Genomic DNA, 26,294 nt, shown 5'->3' with positions numbered 1-26,294 from the left:
CAAAAGGTCTTTCCTTTGCTTTAGACCTCAAGATAAAAGCTGATTGTCAAGACAAAGTTTTATGACCACGTGTTACCATGGGGGAAGCATCCCCCTGGTGATGAGGAGAGGTTCTGTCCTGGGCTTGAAGTCAGAAAATTTGGGTTCTCCTGGCCTTGAGAAGCTCAGATTCTGACGTGAAGCAATTATAATGTCATGTAATTCATAATGACCGAAGTTTAACCGATAAACCAGGCAAGGCTCCTTTTGAAAAACTTTGAATTACAGTTTTGTTTTTCTCTGCGATCAGTGTTGAGGCCCAAAGAGTGGGGCCTCAGGCTTATCTTCCAGATGGCCAAGGAATTTCTCGACTGGGGGTGGAAGCACAGTCTGTGTCCAGTTGAAAACTCAGTTTTTTTGTTGAGACAGCATTAATGTATATATTTAATCAGGGTGACTCAAGGCCATGCATTACAGAGAAAATCTGCAGTGTAGTTCTGCACGCCCGGTGGATGCAAAGCCCTGAGACTCAGCATGCGAGTCAAAGCCCACTGAAGTTCCTGGGCTTCCCCCAGTGAATGAACAGACCTGGTACCTCCTTGATGGTTTATATGGTACACTGCTGATGTGTTGTCTGACCGAACCGATGTTTCCCCTCTAGGGCAGGAGAGAAATGGCTCAGAGCTAGTCGGACAGCACGCAGCTCTCGCACCTTGATGTGGTGGAGCCTCTCCTAAAGGCTCCAGACATCCCTGATCATTTTGTGGTTCCACACTGCACCCCAGCCGGAAAGTGAGGCATCTGTTACAGTGACCTCCCGGTGGGAGGGTAGAGAGGCCAGAGGAACGCCATGTGTTAGGAACTCCCTTTTCCCCCAGGGGCAAATATTTCAGACAGACTGAGCTGGAAGATGCACAGTCCTGTGTTGATGCAGCATGGGGTTGAGGCCCAGGCTATTGAACCAAATTTGTAAGTGCCGCAAGGACAGGAGTCCCAGAGGCATGACTGCTGACACTGCTGTCAGTTTCCCCATGAGCTGGAGGAGCAGACCGTAAGTCAGTCTGGCATTCCTGTGAACATGACAGACCAGAGTGAGAATGTCTTCCACCCTTCGCGGGGATGGGCGAGCAGTCATTGCCAGTGAGTCGAGCACTATGCCAATAAATACCACCTGCATTGTCGAGTGATTGCTGCCGGCTCTGTGCGCATACAAGCCAGTCGTCTGGATACGGAAGAATCCATAGCCCACGAGACTGCAAGGGGGAGAGTGCTGCTACCACGCACCTGGTGAACGTATGGGGAGCGAGTGAGAGCCCAAAGGGGAGGACTCTAAACTGGTACATCTGTCCCTTGAAGGAAAACCGGAGGAATTGCCAGTGGTGAACTGACACTAGGATGTGAGAATAGGCATCCTTCAGGTCCACACTGGGACCATGGCATGGGCAACTTACACATCTGTGATGCACCATCAATGCTGAAAAGTATATCCAGGTTTTGGAGCATCACATGCTGCCATCCAAGCGACGTCTTTTTCAGGGACGTTCCTACTTATTTCAGCAAGACAGTGCCAAGCCATATTCTGCACATGTTACCACAGCATGGCTTAGAAGTAAAAGAGTGCCTGCGGTCCAGACCTGTCACCCATTGAAAATGTGTGGCGCATTATGAAGCACAAAATATGACAACAAAGACCCCTGACTGTTGAACAACTGAAGTCGTACATCAAGCAAGAATGGGAAAGAATTCCACCTACAAAGCTTCAACAATTAGCATCCTCAGTTCCCAAATGCTTATTGAGTGTTGTTAGAAGGAAAGTTGATGTAACACAGTGGTAAACATACCACTGTCCCAGCTTTTTTGAAACGTGTTGCAGGCATCCATTTCAAAATGAGCAGATATTTGCACAAAAACAAAAACGTTTATCAGTGTGAACATTAAATATCTTGTCTCTGTGGTTTATTCAGTTGAATATAGGTTGAAGAGGATTTGCAAATCATTGTATTCTGTTTTTATTTACATTTTACACAACGTCCCAACTTCATTGGAATTGGGGTTGTATGTCAACAACATTTTATTGAGTCTCAAAGGAAATAAACATGAAATTTGTCACTGGATCCTTAAACTCTGGACATAATAAACTCAACATGGTGGATCCTTGATCTCTGGACATAAATATAAATAATACAATATTTTGTTATTGTCAAAACCATTTCCTTTCAGATATTATTGACATGAATGTCTTTCCATACATCTGAGCTGAGCTCTTTAAGCTGGCTGTGCTGCACTTCAGGATGTAATTCATAAAGAATGCAGGACGTCTGATTTTGGGAGGAAGAAAAATAATGTTTTATTCGGTTTTAGTTTATTTTCTGTATTACAGCATTTGGAAAGAGGTGTCATTTTATTCAAAGCGGCAATTCATTGTAAAGTTATTCATTTCTACGGACTCTGTCTTGGCAGAGAGCTGTGCTGTGTTTGGAGCTGTGCAAACGGAACAGAGGATGAGTCTCGTTTCTTGACTCCAACAAGTTGAGTCCCAGTTACTGACTTTAATCCACACGGAAGGGACTCACGATTGATATATTTTTATGGCTTTGAAAGGGGTTAAGAAGCAGAAAGTCCATTCTGATGAGCAGCGAATCAAACAACCAACGAGCCAGCGGATCAAAGCACTGCTTCATTGGTTCATGCTTCAAAGTGGAGTCGCGCTGCAGAAGCAGTTGATTACAGAGCTGCTGTAGGGTCTGCAATCAACCTAGAGAAATGATCATTTTCCCTACAAACACCCTCAAAAACAACAGCCACTCTGATGGGAATCGTTAAGCAAAAAGGCTATTGATGTCGGTGGATCAAATCAATTCTTAACAATATCCGAAAATGAACCAGTTCTTGATACACAACTCTAGTGTATAATAACTTCAGAGCAACTAAGTAACAGTCATAACTAGGCATGGGCCAGTATGAGATTTGGACGGTATCATAACCGTGGGCAAAAATACTGCGGTTTCACTGTATCATGTATAGCTTTAAAATGTGTCTTAACATTATGGCGATTTACATATAAGGCACACGTGATTCGGGTGCACTAATTGACACAACGTCTACCACTACGAGCACTATACCACTGATAACTTTAGAGAAAATACCAAAATAATAGTCACTCTTTTAGACATGTAGCATCTGCCCCTGGGGAAACATAATTGCTTAGGGAGAAACGTGGCTGGAATAAGGTCCAGAACTCCGGATGCTCAATATTGGCCCAGCTTCACCAACAAAGTGCTTGGAATAGATGTATTTGTCCTTCTTGACATGTTTGTGGGAGAAATTTGGTCGACCACCAGCACGACTCAAGTCCACTGCTTGTACTTCTCAGTGGTTTCAAAGATGGGATAAAGTTTACTCCTTCCATGTAATCCTTTGTGGGCCATAGCTACAGTGCTTTGTTGCCACTGTTTTTGGCTTGAAGGGCTATTCCGCAGAAAATAAAACGAAAAAGCCGACTTGGGCCTTTTAGACGGAGAGAAAAGTTCAGCGCAGGCTTTGCCTCCTTCAGCCATGATGCACAGCCAGCTAATGTTAGCTGCCTGTTTGTAAACAAGACTAAGGTGCGCGCCGGGGGAAGGACTGCAGCGGCCACCTCTGCTCTGCCTGTCAAGAATTCTCATACCGTAGGGACGGTATAACAGAAAATTTTAGTGGTTTTGATACCGTGGCTTTTTCATACCACGGTATACAGTGAAACTGGTTATTCCCATGTCTAGTCATACCATAGCGTCAAGACAGTGCAGCATGTCCTACAGTGCGACATGCCCTGGCATGTCCCCCACACACACTGTAGCGTTGCACACAATAGCGGTAACACATTAACGTGCACTTGTAGGAAAACAAGAGCGATATGTCCTGCACACAATAACGTTGCACACAGTAGTGGTAACAAATTAACATGCACACATAGGAAAATGAGAGCTACGCATCCCGCACACAGTAAGGACAGTTTCCCCACTCGTGCTATAATAGAATTACTCACCGAGAGCTGAGGCCAAATCAGCTGAACACCCACAGCATGCGGGGTTACTCACCCACAGCAGTAAGCAGAACAGAGTAAAGAACTCGTGCAGCCTCTTGATGGCGTGTATGTGCAGCTCCAACCACTGAAGCACCATCAAACCTTGCAGGAGGAAACATAGTATTAAGATATTTATTGTATGTTTTGATAATTTATTATCTTTATTATTTATTTATCTTTCACGTGTCATATTTACTCTTTCACGTTCTGTATTGTATTATTATTATTAGAATAATAAATGCCATGATTCCACACACACAGAAGATACATTTGGTGTTGGTGTGTACCCCCAGAGGTGGTTTATGATCCGCTGATAAACACAATGAAGAGGTATTATTTACTTAATGAAAATAAAGCTTTTGCTATTTTTTGGGGAACTTTTTACATTGTAGTCGCAGGGAAAATAAGGCGTCTTTTGTTTTTATCACAAATTAACTTGATGTCATGGACATTTTTTTAGTCAAACATCTGAAAGTTTTAAGTTTATTTTCAAAGTCTGGCTGTTGATGTGGTGAGCACCTTAAAGCAGTGATTCATGATGGATTTAATCATTCACGTCTTGAAAATTACGTCTTTCAGACGTTGCTAGAATACAGTGCGATGGTAATGTCCAAATGGCTCATCTGTGAGCTTTTTATTACAAATATCTATGATATTTGTTTTTGTATGGTTAATTGGCCTAACGGATTATCAAAGAGGCGTGAGGGAGAGTGAGGTTTCTAATTACACACATAGAAAACTATAATGCCGAGGGTAGTGCCCCCTGGACATATACACACATGCATACAGAGCTGTGCGCAGAAAGTTGTTTATGGCTGTGAATTACCAAAAGCTGACTTTGCATTTCTTAATTTCAAGAATTAAAATCTAGAGTGATTTTTGTTGTATCAATGTGGAAGAAACTTCAGCTAAATGCTAAATTTTATTTTCAGTGTCTCCTTTAGACATTGATACTGTTCTAATTCCAGTTGGTGCACATCGGCTTAGAATCAGTTTATGGAACAATATAATGTCCACATGTTGATTGTTTTGTTTTGAAATTACTTGTTCTTCCACCTTTAAAATCTATTTTCTCTTGCAGCCTGAGCTGGAGAAGAAGAAGACGAGGAAGGAAAGAGCTGACGATGAGGATGATGAAGAGGAGGAGGAAAAGGAGAAGAAAGAGCAGAGCCAGTCGGAGGAGCAGGGCCCCAGCATCCGAAACCTGGACTTCTGGCCCAAACTGATCACCCTTATTGTGTCCATAATTGAAGAAGACAAGAACACTTACACTCCTGTCATCAACCAGTTAGTGCTGGCTTCTTTTTTTAAAGGGGCGGAGCTCAGAATGCATCATTTTTCTGTTATTTGTTACGACAATGTAGTCGTTCGATCAAACCAGAACCTGTTTAAAATCATTTCACTGATTTTAGTGAGAATCAATGGAGTCACTTTGATTTTTAAGGCATGAACAAGCTAACACCAAAACAATGTCTGGTAAAGAACTAATAATCTCAGTTTAGACTGGCTTAAACTCATCTGTGAACAACTAATAAGTTAATGTGTTCACCCGGTTAATTTTAGGTTCCAAACCAGCTCATGATTTTACTAAATATTTGATCCACCCTAGTTAGTGCATGTCGACTTTGTTAACTTGATAGTGTGTAACTGCCTGGAGAAACGAATTTATTGGATCCACCACCAAACCTCCATGTTTCAGTCGACGGCGTGTAAAAACTGTTTGTGTGACTGGAGTGTGACGCTGTTACTGAGTCCTGCCTGACCTTTGACCCCGGCTCCTGCTGCAGGTTTCCTCAGGAGCTGAGTGTGGATAAGGTCAGCGCGGAAGTCATGTGGATGCTCTTCTCTCTAGACATGAAATACGCCCTTGAAGGTAAGACTTTTAAACACGAATAATTCATGAATAATTGTCGTGTTACTTCTGCTAAGACGTACTATGTTTTGAAGTCAGCATATTTTCACATCTAGTAATACGTTCAAGGGTAATCAAAAAATAGAATCTGTTTGATTCTATGTACGTTTACAAAAGCATCAAAAGTTGTTCCAAACCAAAAATATAACCAAAAATAGAAATAATCTCAAAAAGTCCTCCTTGTGCAAGGTAAGATTTTAAGACTAATGCTGACAAAAATGTTAAAGAAGGGAATGATTTTTTTATTTTATTTTAAAAATGTATACATAGGACTTCATTATTTTCCCTCAAACTCAATTTGTTGTTTTTTTAATGGCATTACATACCTTCATGAAGTCACATCTTTATTCTTCTTGTATTTTTTTCTGAATATAAATTTGTCATAATCATAGCAGCATTTTATTTCCTTAAAAGTTTAGAAAAACATATTCTTCCAAGATTGTAGCACTCTTCTCACAAAATAATTACTGGTAATTTCACTGTTGACATGAATACACTTCAAAAACATCTTTAAATAATTATTGAGAAATCACCCACCCCTCAAAGTCCAGGTTTCCTGCTGTGTCTTCATCACTTCATTCATCTCTGTTTCCATCAACCCACTCTCTGTTTGCCGTTTCTATCTCCAGTCTTGGATCGAATTGAACACCTCGGCTGGAATACCGGTGAGGTTGGAGACAGATGTAGCAAACGAGATGCAGTGAGAAAACCCAGAATTGGGATTATGTTATCTCACACATACACAGTCCAACATTAACACTTCACTTTACTGGCCAGAAAACATTTTTATTGACGTTCTTTTTCTGATGTATAAAACATTTAATTAATTGAGACTTGAGTTTAATTTTGGCTTTTAGTCATTACAGAGAACTGTCTGTGAATACAGACTAAACTAAACAAATATAAATTCTGAAAAGTACTTTTGATGTGCATAAGAGAACTGGTGAGTTCAGATCCCAAAAATTCTGGCTTTTGGCTGAGCTGTAGAAACTAGACGTACCATCTAGCATGCAGTAGATGTTTGAGACAGATATGTGAACGTTAGCTGAAATCTTGTAGCGCTGATGTGGTTTTCGGTGCTTTAGATTTTAAAGGACAGCAAGTTTTTAGATATTTAGTTTATATAGCACCAAATCACAACAAAGCTGCTTCAAGGTGCTTCACAAAAGTTAGGTCTAACCATACCAACCCCTAGAGCAAGCACGCAGATGACAGTGGTAAAGACAAACTCCCACTAATGATTTGAGGAAGAAATCTCAAGCAGACCAGACTCAAAGGGGTGACACTCTGTTGGGCCATACAACCGACACAATTGACAAAACAATTTACAAATGAATATACAGGAAATTGTGGTGGTGCACAGGATGGGAAGGTTGCAGAAGAAGACACCACTCCCATTTCTAGATGAAAAAACAGAATCAGTATAATTTGTCAGCATTAAGCAACAAGAAAAACAGAAGAAATACTAAGGTGATTGCCAGCCACTAGCCCTAAGCTTCACTAAAAGACCCAGAATTTAGGTAAAGTTGAGGCTGTGATCTGATCTGTTTACTAGCAAAATGAATTCAAAAGGGTAGAAAGCATAATAACATATGCCAGTTTGCTAGCCATATGAAATTAATAAGTGTGTCTTATGTCTGGACTTGAAAGTCTGCAGAATTTGACTTTTATTGCTGCAGAGACATCATTCCACAGAACAGGGGCATGATAAGAGAAAGCTCTGTGACCCGCAGACTTTTTATTCACCCTAGGGATACAAAGTAGTCCTGCACCCTGAGAACGCAGAGTCCGGTACGTAGGGTTTAATTAGGTCAGCTAAGTAGGGAGGTGCCAGTCTTTGAAATGTTTTATAGGTGAGTAGCAGAACCTTAAAGTCTGATTTTGCAGGGACAGAAAGCCAGTGAAGAGATGCCAAAATGGGTGTAATGTGGTCAAAGTTTCTGCTTCCTGTCAAAAGTCTGTCAGCAGCATTTTGAACCATTTGGAGACCCCTAATACTGGGCTGCAGTAAACCAGAAAATAGAACATTGCAGTCATCCAGTCTCGAAGAAACAAATGCATGAATCAGGGTGTCAGCATCAGCCATAGACAGGATGGGATGAATCTTCGCTATATGTCGCAGGTGGAAGAACACCGTCCTCGTAATATCTCTAATGTGGAAGTCAAGGGACAACGTAGGATCAAAAATTACCCCAAGGTTCCTCACTTTGTCAGGGTGCTGTATGACACATGAGCCTAGGCTAAGTGTTAGCTGGTCAAATTCATGCCGATGTCTCACTGGACCAAAAACCATCATTTCAGTCTTATCAGAGTTTAAAAGTAGGAAATTCCTAGACATCCAGCTTTTCACTGATGCATTGATTTTACAGCAGTTTTGTTTGCTAGCTGTGTAACATAATCCAGTTTGTATAAAGACTGATGAAGAAATGTGTTAACGTTTCAAAAAAACCTCAGGAGATGAAACCCAAAGTGGATATGACACATATTTGCCTTCAGTGAATTGTTTAATTATTGGTACTGTGTAGCTCCTGAAACAGCTGAAATTGTATCATGTGTACAACATCTATAACAATTATCTTCATTATATGAAATCTAATTTTCAATGGCTACTCAATCATATTAGAATTGAATTTTCTTCTTATATTTTCAAGCATGTTGATTGTTTCGGTAAAAAACAGTTTCTCCTATACTGGTGCTAACATGTAATTATCTACCTGCTTCTATTAAAATGTTAGGGCCCTTTCATACATAATATGAATAAGTACAACTCAGGGCGACTCATGGCGAAACAGCTCGTATGAGTGAACCAAGAAAACATTGCGCCTACGGGCAGGCGTGCACGATCCTGGTGCAATGGTTGGTGCACGCGATGGTGTCTTTCGAGCAGGACCATAGTACGAGCAGCTGCACCACTTCATGCCGCTGATATGGAGAACAATAAAATAAAAACCAGCTGTATAATTAGTGAATATCACGGGGTTGATATAAATAATACTTAGACTGGGTCTCATTAACATAAGATCACTGTCCTCAAAATCATTGTTGATCAATGATCTAATTATTGATCATCACTTAGATATGATTGGGCTATGTGAAACCTTGCTTAAACCTACAGCTGTCCTCCCCTTAAATGAGGCCTGCCCACCAGCATATGCATTTAGTCACGTCCCTCGTGATGTGAAGCAAGGCGGGGGTGTTTCTCTTATTTATAAATCTAGGTTTAGCTTATTAGTTGTTGGGGGTTACAAAATAACTGGTTTGAGCATCTGATTCTCCGCTCTGCTCAGGATATAACACATTGCCAAGGTCAGAAGAATAAAAATCAGTCGTATTACTTTGTCACTGTATATAGGCCTCCTGGCCCATATTCCGAATTCCTACATGAATTTGGTGCGTTCATCTCTAACTTGTCAACTAGTGTAGATAACATTCTGATCATTGGTGACTTTAACATTCATATAAATAAGCCTTCTGATCCCCATCTGCAAATCATTTATGGAAATTGTGGATGCATTAGGATTTCAGCAATGCATTCGGGATTCGACGCACATTAGTGGAAATACCCTGGATCTGGTTCTCGCACGTGGTATTGCTGTCACGAATATTGACATCATGCCTCTTACATCAGTGGTGTCTGATCACTTATTAATTTACAGTTTCCATGCCGTGTTTTGTGGAACAACAACCACAAAACATGTAACATATTACGGCGATGCATCAACTCCTCAACTAAGACTGAACTCGAAGCTAGACTGCCTGATGTCTTAGCTTCACATTTGACAAATACCCAGTCAGTAGACAGACTTGTGGATAGTTTAAACTCAGTGCTCAAAACTACACTCGACATGACTGCACCACCTGTGTTACAACCGCGCTCCCCCAAATCACAGTCACCTTGGTTCAGTGATCATCTGCGTGACCTCAAGCATAAAGCAAGAAGTCTAGAACGGAAATGGCGTTGTTCAAAATTAGAAGTATTCCACCTTGCGTGGCGTGATGCTATCTTAGACTATAAGCATGCATTATTGGCTACAAAGCGGGCCTACTACTCTGATTTGATCAACAAAAACAAGCATAACTCAAAGTTCTTGTTTGACACGGTGGCAACACTTACGCATGGACAACCACATGTAGTTCGCTCTCTTTTTACAGCACAAGAGTTCCTGGATTACTTTAGGAAGAAAATAGAAGACATCAGCTTAAACATATCCCGGCATGCCTTAACCCAGCCACTACACCCTGCTATTGAGGTGGGCGCCACTACTGAGGTATTACCTAGATTTACAGAATTTTATAGTATTTCACTAGGCATGCTGACAAAACTCGTAACGTCAACAAAAAGCACAACCTGTTTATTTGATCCTATACCAACAAAACTGTTTAAGGACCTGTTGCCCACTCTTGGGCCGACTGTGCTGGAAATTATTACTCTTTCTTTAACTTCTGGATCTGTTCCTAAATGTTTCAAATCTGCAGTGATTAAACCATTACTTAAGAAACCTAATCTTGACTCTAGTGTATTGAAAACTATCGGCCGATATCAAATCTATAATTTTTCTCTAAATTTCTGGAAAACGTGGTGTCACAGCAGCTCGTAGACTGTCTGAGAATAATCTCTTTGAGCCACTGCAGTCTGCTTTTAGAAAATATCATTCCACAGAGACGGCTCTCACTAAAGTGGTGAATGATCTTCTGCTTACAATGGATTCGCACACCACTACGGTTCTGTTGCTGTTAGATCTCAGTGCTGCATTTGATACAGTGGATCATCATATTCTACTTGATAGGCTGGAAAATCATTTTGGGATTACTGGGAGTGCCCTTGCATGGCTGACGTCATACTTGACCAGTCGTTCTCACTGTGTTTTGTACAGTAACACTACCTCTAACCTTAGTGACATGAAATGTGGGGTTCCACAGGGGTCTGTCTTAGGACCCCTGCTTTTCTCCCTTTATATAGCACCCCTTGGGCACATATTGCTGCGTTTTTGGATTACCTTTCACTGCTATGCAGATGATACTCAGTTATACATGCCGATAACTGCTGGTAATCTCGTTCACATAAAATCCTTAGAAGATTGCCTTGCAGCAGTGAGAAGCTGGATGTCTAGAAACTTCCTACTTTTAAACTCTGATAAGACTGAAATGATGGTTCTTGGTCCAGTGAGACTTCGGCATCAATTTGACCAGTTAACGCTCAGCCTAGGCTCGTGTGTCATACATCACACTGACAAAGTGAGGAACCTTTGGGTAATTTTTGATCCTTCATTGTCCTTTGGCCTCCACATTAAAAATATTACTAGGACTGCTTTCTTCCACCTGTGAAATATAGCGAAGATTCATCCCATCCTGTCTATGGCTGATGCTGAGACCCTGATCCATGCATTTATCTGTTCTTGACTGGACTACTGCAATGTTCTATTTTCTGGTTTACCGCAGTCTAGCATTAGGGGTCTTCAATTGGTTCAAAATGCTGCAGCCAGACTTTTGACACGATGCAGAAAGTACAACCACATTACACCCATTTTCGCATCCCTTCACTGGCTTCCTGTCCCAGTGAGATCAGATTTTAAGGTTATGCTACTAACCTATAAAATTATTCATGGACTGGCACCTCCCTACCTAGCTGACCTAATTAAACCTTACATACCGGCCCAGGCTTTACGTTCTCAGGGTGCAGGACTACTTTGTGTCCCTAAGGTGAATAAGAAGTCTGCGGGTCACAGAGCTTTCTCTTATCGTGCCCCTGTTCTGTGGAATGATCTCCCTGCGTCAATAAAACAGTCAGATTCTGTGGAGATTTTCAAGTCCAGACTTAAGATGCACTTATTTTCCCTTTCATATGGCTAGCATACTGGTACAGTTTTGTTTTACGCTTTTTTGTTGTGTGGGCCGCTGAAGAGGAGGTACTGCTGGCCCACCACCACTAGAGGGCGCCCTGCCTGGAGTGCGGGCTCCAGGCACCAGAGGGCGCTGCCGCCTCACAGGAGCAGCCAGGACGACAGCTGTCATCCATCACTAGAGACAGCTGATCCCAATCAAGACGGAGGTATATCAGCAGGACGGCATCTCCACCTCATTTGCCGAGATATCGCCATACCTAAGAGGTAACGTACTCAGCCGATTGTATTCTTGACGGTAATACCTTGTTGCTTGTGTGTTGGATAAGCAGATAGTGAGTGGTACAGCGGGAGATTGTAGTGGACTTCTTGGATAAGTACTCACACTCCTGCACTCACCAGTATTTTCCTGACGAGAGGTGGAGGTGGACTCTCCACCCTCCGTGTTGCTGGGTGCAGCCGCGCCCACACCTGACTGTTTCTGTTTCCTGCCAGCAGTACCGGATCCGGCGAGCGGAGGCAGTGGCCACCTGGGAATTCGGGACTTGGCGGCTCCAGTATCCCCGGGGTCCGGTGGCGGCGGAGATCGGGTTGGTTCCGGTTCGACTTGGACAGACGTCTCCTATCGTCGAGCCTGCCCACACGACACCTTTGAATTAGACTTAAGCTCTCTATTGTTATCAGTTGTGTTTGTTGTGCCCTTTTTTCACAACAGTAAAAACAGTATATTTGATTCCTCCATTGTCCGTTCATTGTCGCCCCCTGTTGTGGGTCCGTGTTCCTACACTTTCACAACACTTTTTACTCTTTTAATTCATTTATTAGTAATTGGAGCTGGCCTCGGCCTCAACTTTACCTAAATTCTGGGTCTTTTATTGAAGCTTAGGGCTAGTGGCCGGCAATCATCTTAGTATTTCTTCTGTTTTTCTTGTTGTTTAATGCTGGCAAATTATACAGTCTTTTTTGTCTTTCTGATGGCTGATTCTGTTTTTTCTCTCTGTTTAAGGTGCAGCTCCATCCAGAGATGGGAGTTGTATTTGTGTTGGCGACCCTCCTGTCCTGTGCGCCAATAGCATTTCTTGTATATTCGTCCGTGAATTGTTCTGTGACTTGTTTTGTAATTTATGTTTGTAGCATGGCCCAAGCAGAGGGTCACCCCTTTGAGTCTGGTCTGCTTGAGGTTTCTTCGTCAGAGGGAGTTTTTCCTTACCACTGTTGCTCTGGGGGTTGGTAAGCTTAGAGCTTAGCTTTGTGAAGCGCTTTGAGGCAACTCTGTTGTGATTTGGTGCTATATAAATGAAAATAATTTGAATTGAAATTGAATACATAAAAGGGGACGCAATACAGAACCCCGAAGTTAAATAACCCTGGTTTAAAAAAAAACAAAAATTCACGCATGGGATTCGAACCCATAAGGTCTGATTATCAGATGGAAACTTTACCACTGAGCTACCATCGCTGTCCTGTGAAAGGTGTGGGAAAATACCTGATATCAAGATGGACATTGACATATTTAAAATAATAATAATAAAACCACACACCTAGGAATGGGCGGGTATGAGATTTGCACGGTATGATGACTGTGGGCAAAAATACTGTGGTTTCATGGTATTATGTATAGCTTTAAAGTGTGCTTTAACAACATTATGGCTATTTGCATATGAAGCGCGCGTGATTCAGGCGCACTAATTGACGCGGTCTACCGCTACGAGCACTTTTCCACTGATAACTTTAGAGAAAATACCAAAATAATAGTCACTCTTTGAGACATGTAGCATCTGCCCCATGGGAAACATGACTGACTTGCTTAGTGAGAAACATGGCCGGAATAAGGTCCGGAGCTCTTGATGCTCAATACTTGTCCCAGCTTCACCAACAAAGTGCTTGGAATAGATGTATTTTCCTTCTTGACATGTTTGTGGGAGAAATTTGGTCGACCACAAGCACGACTTGAGTCCACCGCTTGTACTTCTCAGTGGTTTCAAAGATGGGATAAAGTTTACTCCTTCCATGTATTCCTTTGCAGGTATCTTGAATTCTCTCCGCGTCCAGCACAGGCCATAGCTTTGGTGCTTTGTTGCCACCGTTTTTGGCTTGAAGGGCTATTCTGCAGAATATAAAACGCCTATTGCAACAGCGATATATGTTTTTATGTATGTCCACGTGATGACAGTAAGCAGACACGCGCGTCACAGTGGGCAGTTGTTAGGTCATGTCCGTCCAAACACGCTATGTGTTCCCCAGCTATGTTGTCCAGAACCACCGATCTTTAAACCCGCTCCTGTGGGCTCCTGTCAGTTCAGTGGACACACCAATGTGTCACTGTGTCTGTTTGCAAAGCCACACTCGTGGGAGCACTTTGACATATTTCACATCCAGCTCACTGTTTTCGTGCCAATAGTGCGAATGACCACACATTTTATAAGTGCCAAATGAGCGGTGTTAGATGTTTGTGTGTGTCATCTGGAATTTGGCCGACAGCTACTGTGAGAGGGCTTGATTGCTCGCACAGCGCACACTTTGTCTTTCAGCTGCAATAGTTGTTGCAACAGGTGTACGAGGCGTTAGAGGCAGCTACGATTTTACACATATTGCATATGGAAAGGTTCAGGTGGGAAGAGATTCCAGGAACTTCTTGCTGTGAGGCAACAGTGTTAGCCACTAAGCCACCATGCCCCCTGCTTCGTGCGCAATTTGACCAAATTTGTACTATGTTTGAAGGGGCCCTTAGGGGAGTAAGGATGCTTTGAAAAAAGGTCTTAAAGAACATTGTCTCAGTTGTTAATTGATAGCTACAATTATTTTATCAGGTTAGCATTACCGTATTTTCCAGATTAAAAAAATCACACTTTGTAATTGAAATTGTAACAGATACAAAATTTCTTGGTGTTTATATTGACCATAGATTAAGCTGGAAAACACATATTAACTATGTTAAAGCTAAAATGTCAAAAGTCATTACAATTCTGCATAAAGCCCAGGACTTCATCTCCCAACATGCATTAACCACTTTATATTGTATTATATATTATATTAATATTACTTGTTCCATTATATGACATATTGTTTCGAGGTTTGGGGAAATACATATAGAACTAATACTAAACCAGTTTTTTCTGTTGCAAAAGAAAGCTATAAGAATTATCAGTAATAAACCATATCGAGAGCCAACAAATCCGTTATTTGCTTGTCTGCAAATTTTAAAATTCTGGGATTTTGTTGATTATATTACAATACAGATTATGTATAAAGTCAAAAATAAGATTATGAGTATATGTATTTACATATGTATACATTCTTTATTTTTAATGGTATAAGGCAGGGGTAGGCAACCTGTTCCAGAAAGAGCCATGAGGGTGCAGGTTTTCTTTGCAACCACTGACTCCACCAGGTGATTTCACTGATTAACTGATTCCATCTGCTCAAAGTGATATTAATCAGTAAAATCACCTGGTGGAGTCAGTGGCTGCAAAGAAAACCTGCACCCTCATGGCTCTTTCTGGAACAGGTTGCCTACCCCTGGTATAAGGGGAGAGGGTGCTCATAAGCTTTGCTTCTGCATTCACCCTTTCGGCCACACGGGTTCTCTGTACATTGTTCCTTTTATGTTTTGTTATTGTCTTTATTATTGCTCATCTGTGTGCTGGATAAATAAATTCATTCATTCAACTGCAATTTATACTTTTGCTCTGATATACTATAATATACTACTTTGTTGAACTTTTGTATGTCATAAGTAGTGTAGATATTTTCAATATATTTTATATATTTTTATCCATATACATTTTCAAATATTTTCAGTTTGACCTGTGTATTTTTAAAGATTATTATACTTCATCATTCAACCAGTGTTAAATTAGCTTTTACAGTGTTTCATGTATTATGTTTTATTTTGTTTTGCCTTTTGCCCGTTGTATGTTTTATTCTGTTTCTGTGGACCACATTTGTTGCTGTTCACGGTGACGTAGCAGTGAACAAACACGCAGAGCTACTCTAGAAAAAGTTTAGCAAGTTTAGTTGTTGATGAGCTTCTCCTTCTTCTTCTTTATACAAACTGCACTGTTCTGCTCATGATGGAATCATGAATTTTATAACCAACATCTTTTACAGACCAAATTCTGGATCTGAGTTTGTTTTTACATTTCATCCTTCCTTCGTTCTCCACCTGTCCACTTTTTGTCTTTTATTTTTGCCAGCTCTGTTCTAATCTTGTTGTTTATCTTACTCATATGTTTTGTGTGATCTTTCACTCTATGTTTTATCATAATTTTATCATGTCAGCATCCAACACTGTCCGAATCCGCAGAGTAAACTTCTCCATTGGTAAGATGTTTGTTTGTCATCTGTAGTTGGTTCTAAAGTTAGAGCATTGCAACCCTTTAATGGCTGTGACAATTAATTAACAGTTTAAATAATTTGACAATGAAAATGTCAAATTGTTTGTTGTTCTGATTTGGGAAATCTGAGGTTTTGTATGCCTTCTGTTACTTTTGACTTAAACTGGTTTAAACTGATTTTAATGAATATGTTCAAGTCCCCCAGACAGTTCATTTAAAGTGGTTTCTGACAGACATTTTCAAAAACCTTTAAACATATGTCAATCATTGGTAAAGTATGTTAAAGTAGTTTTAATCATATTATATAATAGTCATATTATATCATATTATTAATATTAATCATCATAATAATCATTAATAATAATAAACAACATCATTAGTCATATTAATAATATTATACCATATTAATCATAATCCTTTAAATTTAAGAAGTTAATTTAGAAGCTGTAAGGTTCTTTAAATGGGGGTGGGGGGGGATCTGATAAGTCATTTGAGGGAATGTGATGGTCTAGTGCAGGGGTGGGTAATTTTTTCCAGAAAGGGCCAAGAGGGTGCAGGTTTTCTTTGCAGCCAGTGACTCCACCAGGTGATTTCACTGATTAATTGATTCCACCTTCTCAAAATTACATTAATCAGAGAAATCACCTGGTGGAGTCACTGGCTGCAAAGAAAACCTGCACCCTCTTGGCCCTTTCTGGAACAAGTTACCCACCCCGGGTCTAGTGGTTAAGCGTTGGGCTTAAGACCAGAGGATCTGCGGTTCAAACCCCAGACTGATTGGAAAATGTCTAAGGGCCCTAGGGCAAGGTCCTTAATCCCCAGTTGCTCCCGGTGTGTAGTGAGCGCCTTGCATGGCAGCACCCTGTCATCGGTGTGTGTGTTTGTGTGAATGGGTGAATGTGAGGCATCATTGTAAAGCGTTTTGAGCGTCTGATGCAGATGGAAAAGCACTATATAAATGCAGTCCATGTACAACCTTTAAACTGGTATAACTAGATGGAAATTGGCCTCGATTGAATATCTTTCTTTTTTCTTGTTCATATTTTGTGTAACACAAATAAGAAGGCAATTTAACATTTAAATAAAAGATGTTTGACAGTCTTGTCATCTGGCATTTTATACTGTGAGACAAATTTGACCAAAGATGCATGAAATATGTATTTATTCTTAGGAACATACACTTATGTCTTGAACAGTCACGTTTTTTTTTTCGTCACGAAATGAGTCCAATTTTCTTGACAGGGTTTTTTTTTTAAATCACTATTACTAACCCTTCTCCTACCCCCAACCCTAACCATAGCTGACCCCCCCCCCTCACTTTTAATTTTGTGCAGCCATCACAGAATGAATTAAAATGAATTTGTGCTGCCGTGACGAAAATGAGGCGCTTTTCATCACATTATTACGAACCAATAGATTAATGTATATTTCGTCTTGCTGAATCATGACTTGCCGTGAGACCAGGTTGGTCTCGGAATATGCTAAATCTATGTGCTTGTGTGTGTGTGTGTGTGTTCCACAGAACACGAGAAGCATAAGCTTTGTAAGACTGCTGACTACATGAACCTGCACTTCAAAGTGAAGTGGCTTTACAACGAGTACATTAAAGACCTGCCGGCCGTCATGGACACTGTGCCCGAGTACCCAGAGTAAGACATCTTTCAATAATTATCACCCCTAAAAACGGAGCGTATTTTAGAATTCATTCATGTTCTGTACTCGCTTTCTCCTGTTAAGGGTCATAGGGAGCCAATCCCAGCAGTCATAGCGTGAGAGGCAGGGTACACTCTGGACATGACGCCAGCCAATCCCAGGGCAAAACATTCACATCTACGTTAGGGATGGGTATCGAGAACCGGTTCCTTTCGGGTATCGTTAAGAAATGATTCGATTCACCGACATCAATAACCTTTTTACTTAACGATTCCCTTATAGGTCCTTCAGAGTGGCCGTTGTTTTTGGGGTTGTTTGTCAGGAAAATTATCATTTCTCTTCATTAATTACAGACCCTGCAGCGGGTCTGTAATCAACATTTCTGCAGTGCGGCTTTGCTTTGAACCTTGAACCAATCGAAGCAGTGATTCGCAGATTGAAGCAGTGCTTCGATCATTGCTTTGTTGATTAATTTTTTTCTTTTGCTTTCCCCCGCTAAAACCCTAAAGAGCATATGGCTGTGAGTATTATTTACCTTTTTTATGTTAAACCAACCTATTATGGTCTTCTGAAAGAGTTGATAGATGTATTTTATAACTTAAAAACAGGACCGATGCTAACACGTTAGCATGTCTATGGCATTTTCAATGTTAAGTTAGCATTAAGCAGTTGCAGCTGTCAAGCGTTTGTTGTCGTAAAAGAGTCAAATGTATTACAAATTGTAATTTTTTTAAAATTTATTTTTGTTTATATATTAATAATAATTGCAAGCACAACAATAATAGTAACAATAACTAATCTAATGATTATATACAATTTTAGAGAAAGAGACAAAAAGAACCTGAATAAAAACACAACAGAAAATATAAAACCAACTAACAATGAACATACATAAATAAATAAATACATACAGAAATAAATAAATGACTGCTGCATCCTAGTAAGAGCAGAATATTACTGGAATGAATTTGAATAAGGAAAGTTGTTTTTTTTTTCTCACCTAAATGGATGCTGCACTCACTCCAGTTTATTGTCTGGAATAGTCCCAGATTGCATTTCAGAGCTTCTAGAATTCAAACATTTTCGTACACATGGTGTTGGGGGGTAATTTGGGGTTTCAGCTTTTTTTTTCACCACTTTCATCCCTGAATATGTCAATCGTGAGTCACTTTTGTGCGGATTAAAGTTACTAACTGAGACTCCTGTCTTGTTGCGAGAAAGAAACGAGAAGTGTCCTCCGTTCTGTTCGCACAGCTCCAAACGCTACGCGGCTCTCTGCCGAGTCAAGTTAGAACGATAGAGTCCAGTCGGAATTAATAACTTCAAAGCGAAACACTGTTTTGTTTATGTCCAGAGATCAAGGATACAGTGACCAATTTCATATTTATTTACTTTAAGACTCAATGAAATACATAGAAAACCTGTAAAGCCTACTTTTAGTACAAAATTCACAAGAGGTATCGATAAGGGAATCAATAAGGAATCGTATCGATAAGCAGAATCGATAATGGCATCGATATCGATAAAATCTTATCAATACCCATCCCTAACCTACGTTCACTTTAAAGTGAACGTAGGTGTTGACCACTTGGTCATGTGCCAGAGACTGCACGATACTGGAATGTCTTCAAAAGCTGTCATGTGGTTTGACAACTACTTGAGCGGCAGAACACAGTGTTCAGGTTGATGGTGTGTCTTCCAAACTTTTGTTGACTCAAAATGGTGTCCCCCACGGGTCCATCTTGTGTCCAATTTTATGTACTTTTTATAGTATATAAATGCCTTGTGTCAAAACATAACTGATGCCACATTTCACTTTTATGCAGATGACACTGTTTTTATCATTAGCAAGTGCCACAGAAAAGCTACAATCTGTTTTTAATGTTATTCAGAATAATCTTAATCAATTAAGACTTGTGCTCAATTCTGACAAAACTATAATGAAGTGCTTTTCAAAATCAGGGAAGACAAGATGATGTTTGTCAGATTGTTACACAGATGCAGAAAGTGACTGAACGAGTTTCAGTCTATAAATACTTGGGATTTTACGAGGGTAGGCTGAAAAGTTCTAAGGCTCACTATAATGCAGTTAATGCATTACTCATTGGGGAGCCTTAGAACTTTTCAGCCTACCCTCGTACTACTATGAAAATCTGTCTTTTAAATTCCATATTTAGTGTCTTACAAAGAAACTCAGGGTTAAACTGGGTTTCTACTAGAGAAACAAAAGTTGTTTCTCCTTTCAGGCAACTTTTGTATCAATACTTGACTGTGGTGACATCTTATACATGCATGCAAATCTCTCTCTCAAAATGCTGCATTCAGTGTATCATGCAGCATTAAGATTTGTAACAGATTTAGGTTTTTATACTCATCATTGTAGTCTTTATTTATGTTGGCTGGCCTTCTCTGCACAATTATAGATGGGAACAATGGTATTGTTTTCTTTATTAGGCCATCCTGTGTGATTTGCCCCCTTATTTATGTTCTCTCTTTGCTCCTAAAGTCAACATCAAAAGCTGTAGTCTCAGGCTCGATAGATTGATAATGTACGCTATTCCTTGTACGTGGACTGTCTTTGGGGAAGGTGCCTTCAAAGCATTCGCACCCTCGTGGTGGTATAAATTACAGAGTCATCTTAAATTGGACTATCTGCCAAGTATTGAAGATTTCAAAGCTAGGATCAAGGACTTTTTGACTATTGCATGCACATGTCCTCTTACTGAACGCAGCTGGTGATTATAATGTAATGATGTGATTTGCCCAACCGTTTTAACTGTTTTTATGTTTGTTTTGTTGTTGTTATTTCAAGTGTGTATTTTATATGGAACTACTGTGCTGCTCTCTTGGCCAGGATTCCCTTGCAAAAGAGATTCTGAATCTCAATGGGATTATTCCTGGTTAAATAAAAGTTAAATTAAATAAATAAATAAATATATTGAGGAATATTCTGAAAATCCACCACCAAGATTCACAAAAGCTAATCACAGAAGAACCATGAAAAATGGTGAGACAATTCTTTGACTATGGCTGGTATATTCCCTGAGCACAGACTCATTATTCTGTTTCCCTTGCACTGTTTTTGGGAAGTGTGGCGTATGTGGGATTTTTCAGTTACTGCAGTTATAGCACTTTCTTTATATGTTGATTGTTATGGCATGGTGGTGTTTTTTTTTCCAAATGTTCAAGTGTCCTAACTGATAGTGTGCAATTTGACAATGCACACTATCAGTTAGGACTCTTGGCCACTGTGCAGAGTGATCAGCTATAATTACAGACCTTGTGGTACATTGTGCTATAGACTATGATTTAGTAGCGAGCCATCCAGCCGTCATTTGGATGGTCAGTTTTCGAAAATGAAGCCTGAAAAATAGTGGACAGCTTGCTCAAAGCCGTCTAAAATATGCGTATAATGGTCTCTTACCTTGTCATCTTGTAATTTTGGCTAAATTCATCTTTTTTTTCCAAAATATAGCAAATTATCTTCTTGAGTATACAAATAGCAACTCACTTCTGGTTTTTCATTACACCAAGTAACACGCCATGTGATTGATCATTTATTACCACCTGTTGAAAAGCAGCCTCTGATTGGTCCGTAATTCGATTCGACATTATATTGTAGCATATTTTTGATTTTTTGATTTGCTTATTTATCACAAAATAAAACTCATAAAATAATGTACATACATAAAACAACCAAAGAGAGGGAGAGAGAGAGAGAGAGAAAAAAATACAATATAAGTAAAGTGCAAGTGAGTGGTGGAAGCCAAAAAGCTTATAGAGAATCCATTCCCAAACAAAGTAAACATAACAGAATACAACAGAATTATACAATTTTTTTTCCAGACTATAACAAATCATTGTAAATACTCCTGCAAGATCTTCACTTTTAGTCCACTTTTATAGGTATATAAGGTGATAGATGGATTCACAAGATGTACATTATCATTCCAAGATTTAACGCCATGATATCTGATGTGATGCTGATAACGAGTCGCTCTATGCAATGGTAAATGCAAATGTGCAGCCTGCCTGGTCGGATAATTATGAATTTGATGGTTATGCACAAAATAATATTTAATGAAGGAAGGCCACTTAATATCATAGAGTGCTCTGAAAACAAACGTACAAGTCAACAAAATATTTATATGAAAAATATTTAAGAGCTGCAATTTAAAAAAAAAGAGGTGCACTCAGAGCACAAGGTTTTGAACCGCAAATTGTTTTCTGTAGAAGAAATATTTTGTTTAAATAAGTTGCAAAGGTACTTCCCCATACAATATTAGAATAACTTAAATATGGATAAACTAAACTATAATATAATGTTAAAAGACATGTGTGATATATTAAATATCTTATTTTGCTTATGATTCCTATTGACTTGATTATTTTTTACAAACATGATCAATATGTTCTGTCCAAGACAGTTTGTCATCTATCCACACACCCAAAAAACATATAGATGAGACCTTTGATATTATTTCATTATCAATGCAAATTTTCATTACACCATGATTACATTTTTTATTGCCAGCAAATAACATAAAATTAGACTTTTTATATTTAATGATAATCTATTGGCTTTGAACCAGGTTGAATAATTACAAAGATTATCATTTAAAGTACTAACCAAACTATCAATATCTTTCCTGGAAATAAAAAGAGTAGTATCATCAGCAAACAAGAAAGGGAATGTAGTAGTAAAAACAGACGCAAAATCATTAATATATATTATGAACAATAACGGTCCCAAAATTGAACCTTGAGGTACTCCACACTCTATACAATTGATATCCGAGTCCAGGTTTAGAGAAACATACTGTTTTCTTTCAGATAAATAATTACTAAGCCATGTGTGTAGTTGCCTTAAATCCATATTTGTTTAACTTTGAAAGCAAAATTTCATGATTTACTGTATCAAATGCTTTTGAAAGATATAAAAACACACCAATACCAAACCATAGCATGTTTGCTAATGTTAATGGATTTTTATATAAAATGGCAGCAGCTGTTCAAATTTACTTCCTAGATTAGACTAGTTTATTGAGTATAAATATTCAATGATGATCTCTTTTGGTAGTTACATATCTGGTTCCTTTAAGTATTTGATCACTGTTTAATCATTTTCATGACTTTTATTTTAATTTTTCACTTTCATACTGTAGACACATATTTGTATATACTGTGAATAATTCTTGTTTTTAATTTCATTGATCAATAAAAAGTTAAATTATTAAATATGGTTGTTTTTGATATAAGTATTGACATTCAAAAAGTACAATCATGCTTGTTCCCTCACCAATTTAAGTATGTGTGACCAACTAAGCCCTTGGGACCGAGCTATACCTGGCACATGCTATGGCAAGATTGAAAGAGATCTATATCAATTTGCTGATTAGGTTGTTAACATTCAGAAATCAAATAAGCATACAATATCCAATTAAAAACTAAGAATAGGACAATAGAAATTGTTTCAGAATCTACATAGGTGCACAGTTTAGGGGTGCAGAAAGAAGCAATGTGCCAGCTACAGGGGGTTTAAACAAGCACATGCAGTGAGTTGGAGTGAGTTGAGTCAGGTACAGGACAGGTACAGATTCATGGAAAGTTGGAAACCATCACCAAGAAAAGAAGCCATTACATGATATGAAAAACAAAAACATTTAAAGAAGGCAAGAACGGATATAAGTTGCATTAACAATCATGTCAGGCAGAAAAGAAAACATTTTACTGTAAAGAATCAAAATCTAATTGGATTTCTAAGGTCAAAATATAGTATTAGGTTCTCCAGGATGCAGAATGCATCATTTAGGGGGTATTTTTCCAATGTTTTCACAACCTTATAGATAAGGTCTGCAACCTTATATGTTGATAAGTGTATATGTAGACAGGTGTGTGCCTTTCCAAATCATTTTTCCCAGGTGGACTCCAGTTAAGCTGTAGACACATCTCAAGGATGATCAGTGGAAACAGGATGCACCTGAGCTCAGTTTTGTGCTTCATAGCCAAGACTGTGAATACTTATGTACATGTGACTTCCTAGTTTTTTTGTTTTTAATAAATTTGCCAAAAATTATTTTTTTTTCACATTGTCATTATGGGGTATTGTGTATAGATTTTTGAATTTTGGAATAAGGCTGTACGATAACAAAATGTGGAAAAAGTGAAGCGCTGTGAATACTTTCTGGATGCACCGTACATATAGAGAACGATACATTTAAAGGAGGAACACAAGAAAGGAGAATTAATGTATTTTCCCCGGCCAATTTAAGAGAAGATGAATAGCCGTGTCTGCATTTGTACTTCCAGGTGGTTTCTTCAGTTCGTCCTGTCCTGGCTGGGGGAGAATGAGGAGGTGTCGATGGAGTTCATGCAGGCGGCGCTGGAAAGAGACAAGAGAGAAGGGGTGAGTCGGGTCACCTTGTAACATTTGTAACATTCCTGTGACCAGATTATTCTGGGCATCTGTGTATCCTCAACCCTGCTGAGGGACAGAAAGAAGGAAACACAAATCAAATCAAATCAGTTTTATTTATATAGCGCCAAATCACAACAAACAGTTGCCCCAAGGCACTGCCACAACCAGATATGTGTTCTCTATTCAGTGTGGAGAGACAAAAAGGGGTCAGAAACACCAGCCACTGTACAGTGAGCCACCAGAGCAGCAACAATAAAAGTTCTTAGTCAAGAAGAGAAGTTCCAGAATTTTTTTTCAGTTTTTATCCCAACAGGATGAAATACGGGGGATATAGTGATCAATATGTCCATTCATCTGTCTGTCTGTCCATTGTTGCTTGTTAGCGCAGTATCTCAAGGAACCACTCACTCACTCACTCACATTCAACGGCTTATCCGGGATCGGGTCGCGGGATCTCAAGAACCAGTTCACCAATTTCATTGATATATAGCATACATGTATACGTGGGTGATCCCCTGGCACCAGTCTGTTACGGTGACCTTGGGGTCAATTTCAAGGTCACAGTGAGATTTTCAAGATTGTCATTGCCACCCTTGTTAGCATGATATCTCAAGAACCTTAGGGTATTTAGCATTAGGGTATGCGTGGGTGATCCCGTGACACCAGTCAAATACGAATTTGTGGGGACCAGGGGTTTATGTCATCTCCTGATGATTCTTGTTTCGTTTGTCTCCTCATTATTTCATCTGCAGTTCAAACAAACATCTGAGCATGCCCTGTTCTCCAGCTCAGTGGTAGATATCTTCACCCAGCTCAACCAGAGCTTTGAGATCATCAGGAAGCTGGACTGCCCAAACCCCAAAGTTGCGGCACAGTACAACCGCCGCTTCGCCAAGGTAAGGCAAGAAACACTTTTATGCCAGTGATGTGAAGGTCATCTTTTTGATGGCATCTGTTTTAACCTGGATAAATATAGAAACACTGTGCACATGTGAAAAAAGTTGTGCCTCCATGCCTTTTTGTTTTTTTTGTTTTCCTGAAGCTGTCCATCCATAGTACAAGAATAAAACTGTTTGCCTTCTGTCAGTCACCCCTGACATCGGGGCGAATGTGAGGCATTATTGTAAAGCGCTTTGAGTGTCTGTTGCAGATGGAAAAGCGCTATATAAATGCAGCAGATTCCAGGTGCAATATCTAAGGTGTCTGTCCTGAAGAGTGCAGAGCTAAGGACAGCTAAGATACTGGACCTTGAAACATCCAGACCCCTGGTAGAGGACCCGAAGTTGAGGGTGCTGCCACACAAGGTGCTCACTACACACCGGGAGCAATAGGGGATTAAAGACCTTGCCCAAGGGCCCTTAGTGATTTTCCAGTTAGGCTGGGATTTGAATCGAGGATCTTCTGGTCTCAAGCCCAACGCCTTAACCACGAGACCATCACCTCCCCAAGTGCTACTATTACCACTGGCCTTCACCTTCAAGATTATTTCTAGCTGTTCTGTCAGCTGCTAGGACTTCTCTATCCACTCATGGCCTTCTTTATGATATTGCAGTCACATGGACACTACTATATCTATCACAACTGCTCCTTGTCAACCACCTTGGGTCCTGTCTGCTATGGCAGACCTCTGCCTTCTATGGATCTAGTGTCAGGGCCTGGTCTTGTGCTGCCACAAACACAGCCTCTTTGCACTCCTTCAGTTCAACCTTTGCTAGCCATTGGTAAGACATCTTGATGTCATATACTCCCTCAATCTGCTGCTGGTATATGTTATTGGAGGAGTCTGGTCTTCCATGAAGCCTCCTCTTTCTCCTCACCACCCTCTGTCTTCTGCTGATGGAGATACTCAGTGATTTATCCTTGGGGGCCAACTTCTTCATGTACGCAAAGGTATTAGTTTCATTCCGGATCGTGGCTTTGGCACGGATTAGCCCCCAGCCCCCATCTTTTCTCTCACTGCACATTCATACCGAGCATGTTTAAGAGGAAGGGTTAAATATCCGATCTTGCCAGGAGGATGTGGCTGGGGATAGGGGATTCTCAGCTGCTTTTCATCTGGAAACACCACAGTGACCCTGTATAAGTGACG

At 39.9% G+C, this 26,294-nt stretch overlaps 1 protein-coding gene across 5 annotated transcripts in view; it reads left to right on the top strand.

The window, feature by feature from the left end:
• LOC117511182 (protein unc-13 homolog B-like) overlaps nucleotides 1-26,294 on the top strand; it is a 422,327-nt gene that overhangs the window by 309,547 nt on the left and 86,486 nt on the right. For all 5 annotated transcript variants that reach the window (XM_034171173.1, XM_034171170.1, XM_034171169.1 and 2 more), the window contains 5 exons: nucleotides 5,127-5,332; nucleotides 5,833-5,918; nucleotides 17,657-17,783; nucleotides 24,097-24,193; nucleotides 24,958-25,101. In XM_034171173.1, the coding sequence (XP_034027064.1) occupies nucleotides 5,127-5,332; nucleotides 5,833-5,918; nucleotides 17,657-17,783; nucleotides 24,097-24,193; nucleotides 24,958-25,101 (660 nt within the window). The remainder of the gene's footprint in view (nucleotides 1-5,126; nucleotides 5,333-5,832; nucleotides 5,919-17,656; nucleotides 17,784-24,096; nucleotides 24,194-24,957; nucleotides 25,102-26,294) is intronic.

Source organism: Thalassophryne amazonica, chromosome 5, assembly GCF_902500255.1.
Source record: "Thalassophryne amazonica chromosome 5, fThaAma1.1, whole genome shotgun sequence".
NCBI lineage: Eukaryota > Metazoa > Chordata > Actinopteri > Batrachoidiformes > Batrachoididae > Thalassophryne > Thalassophryne amazonica.
Note: the sequence above shows the minus strand (reverse complement) of the source record. Positions and strands in the feature narration are given on the sequence as shown.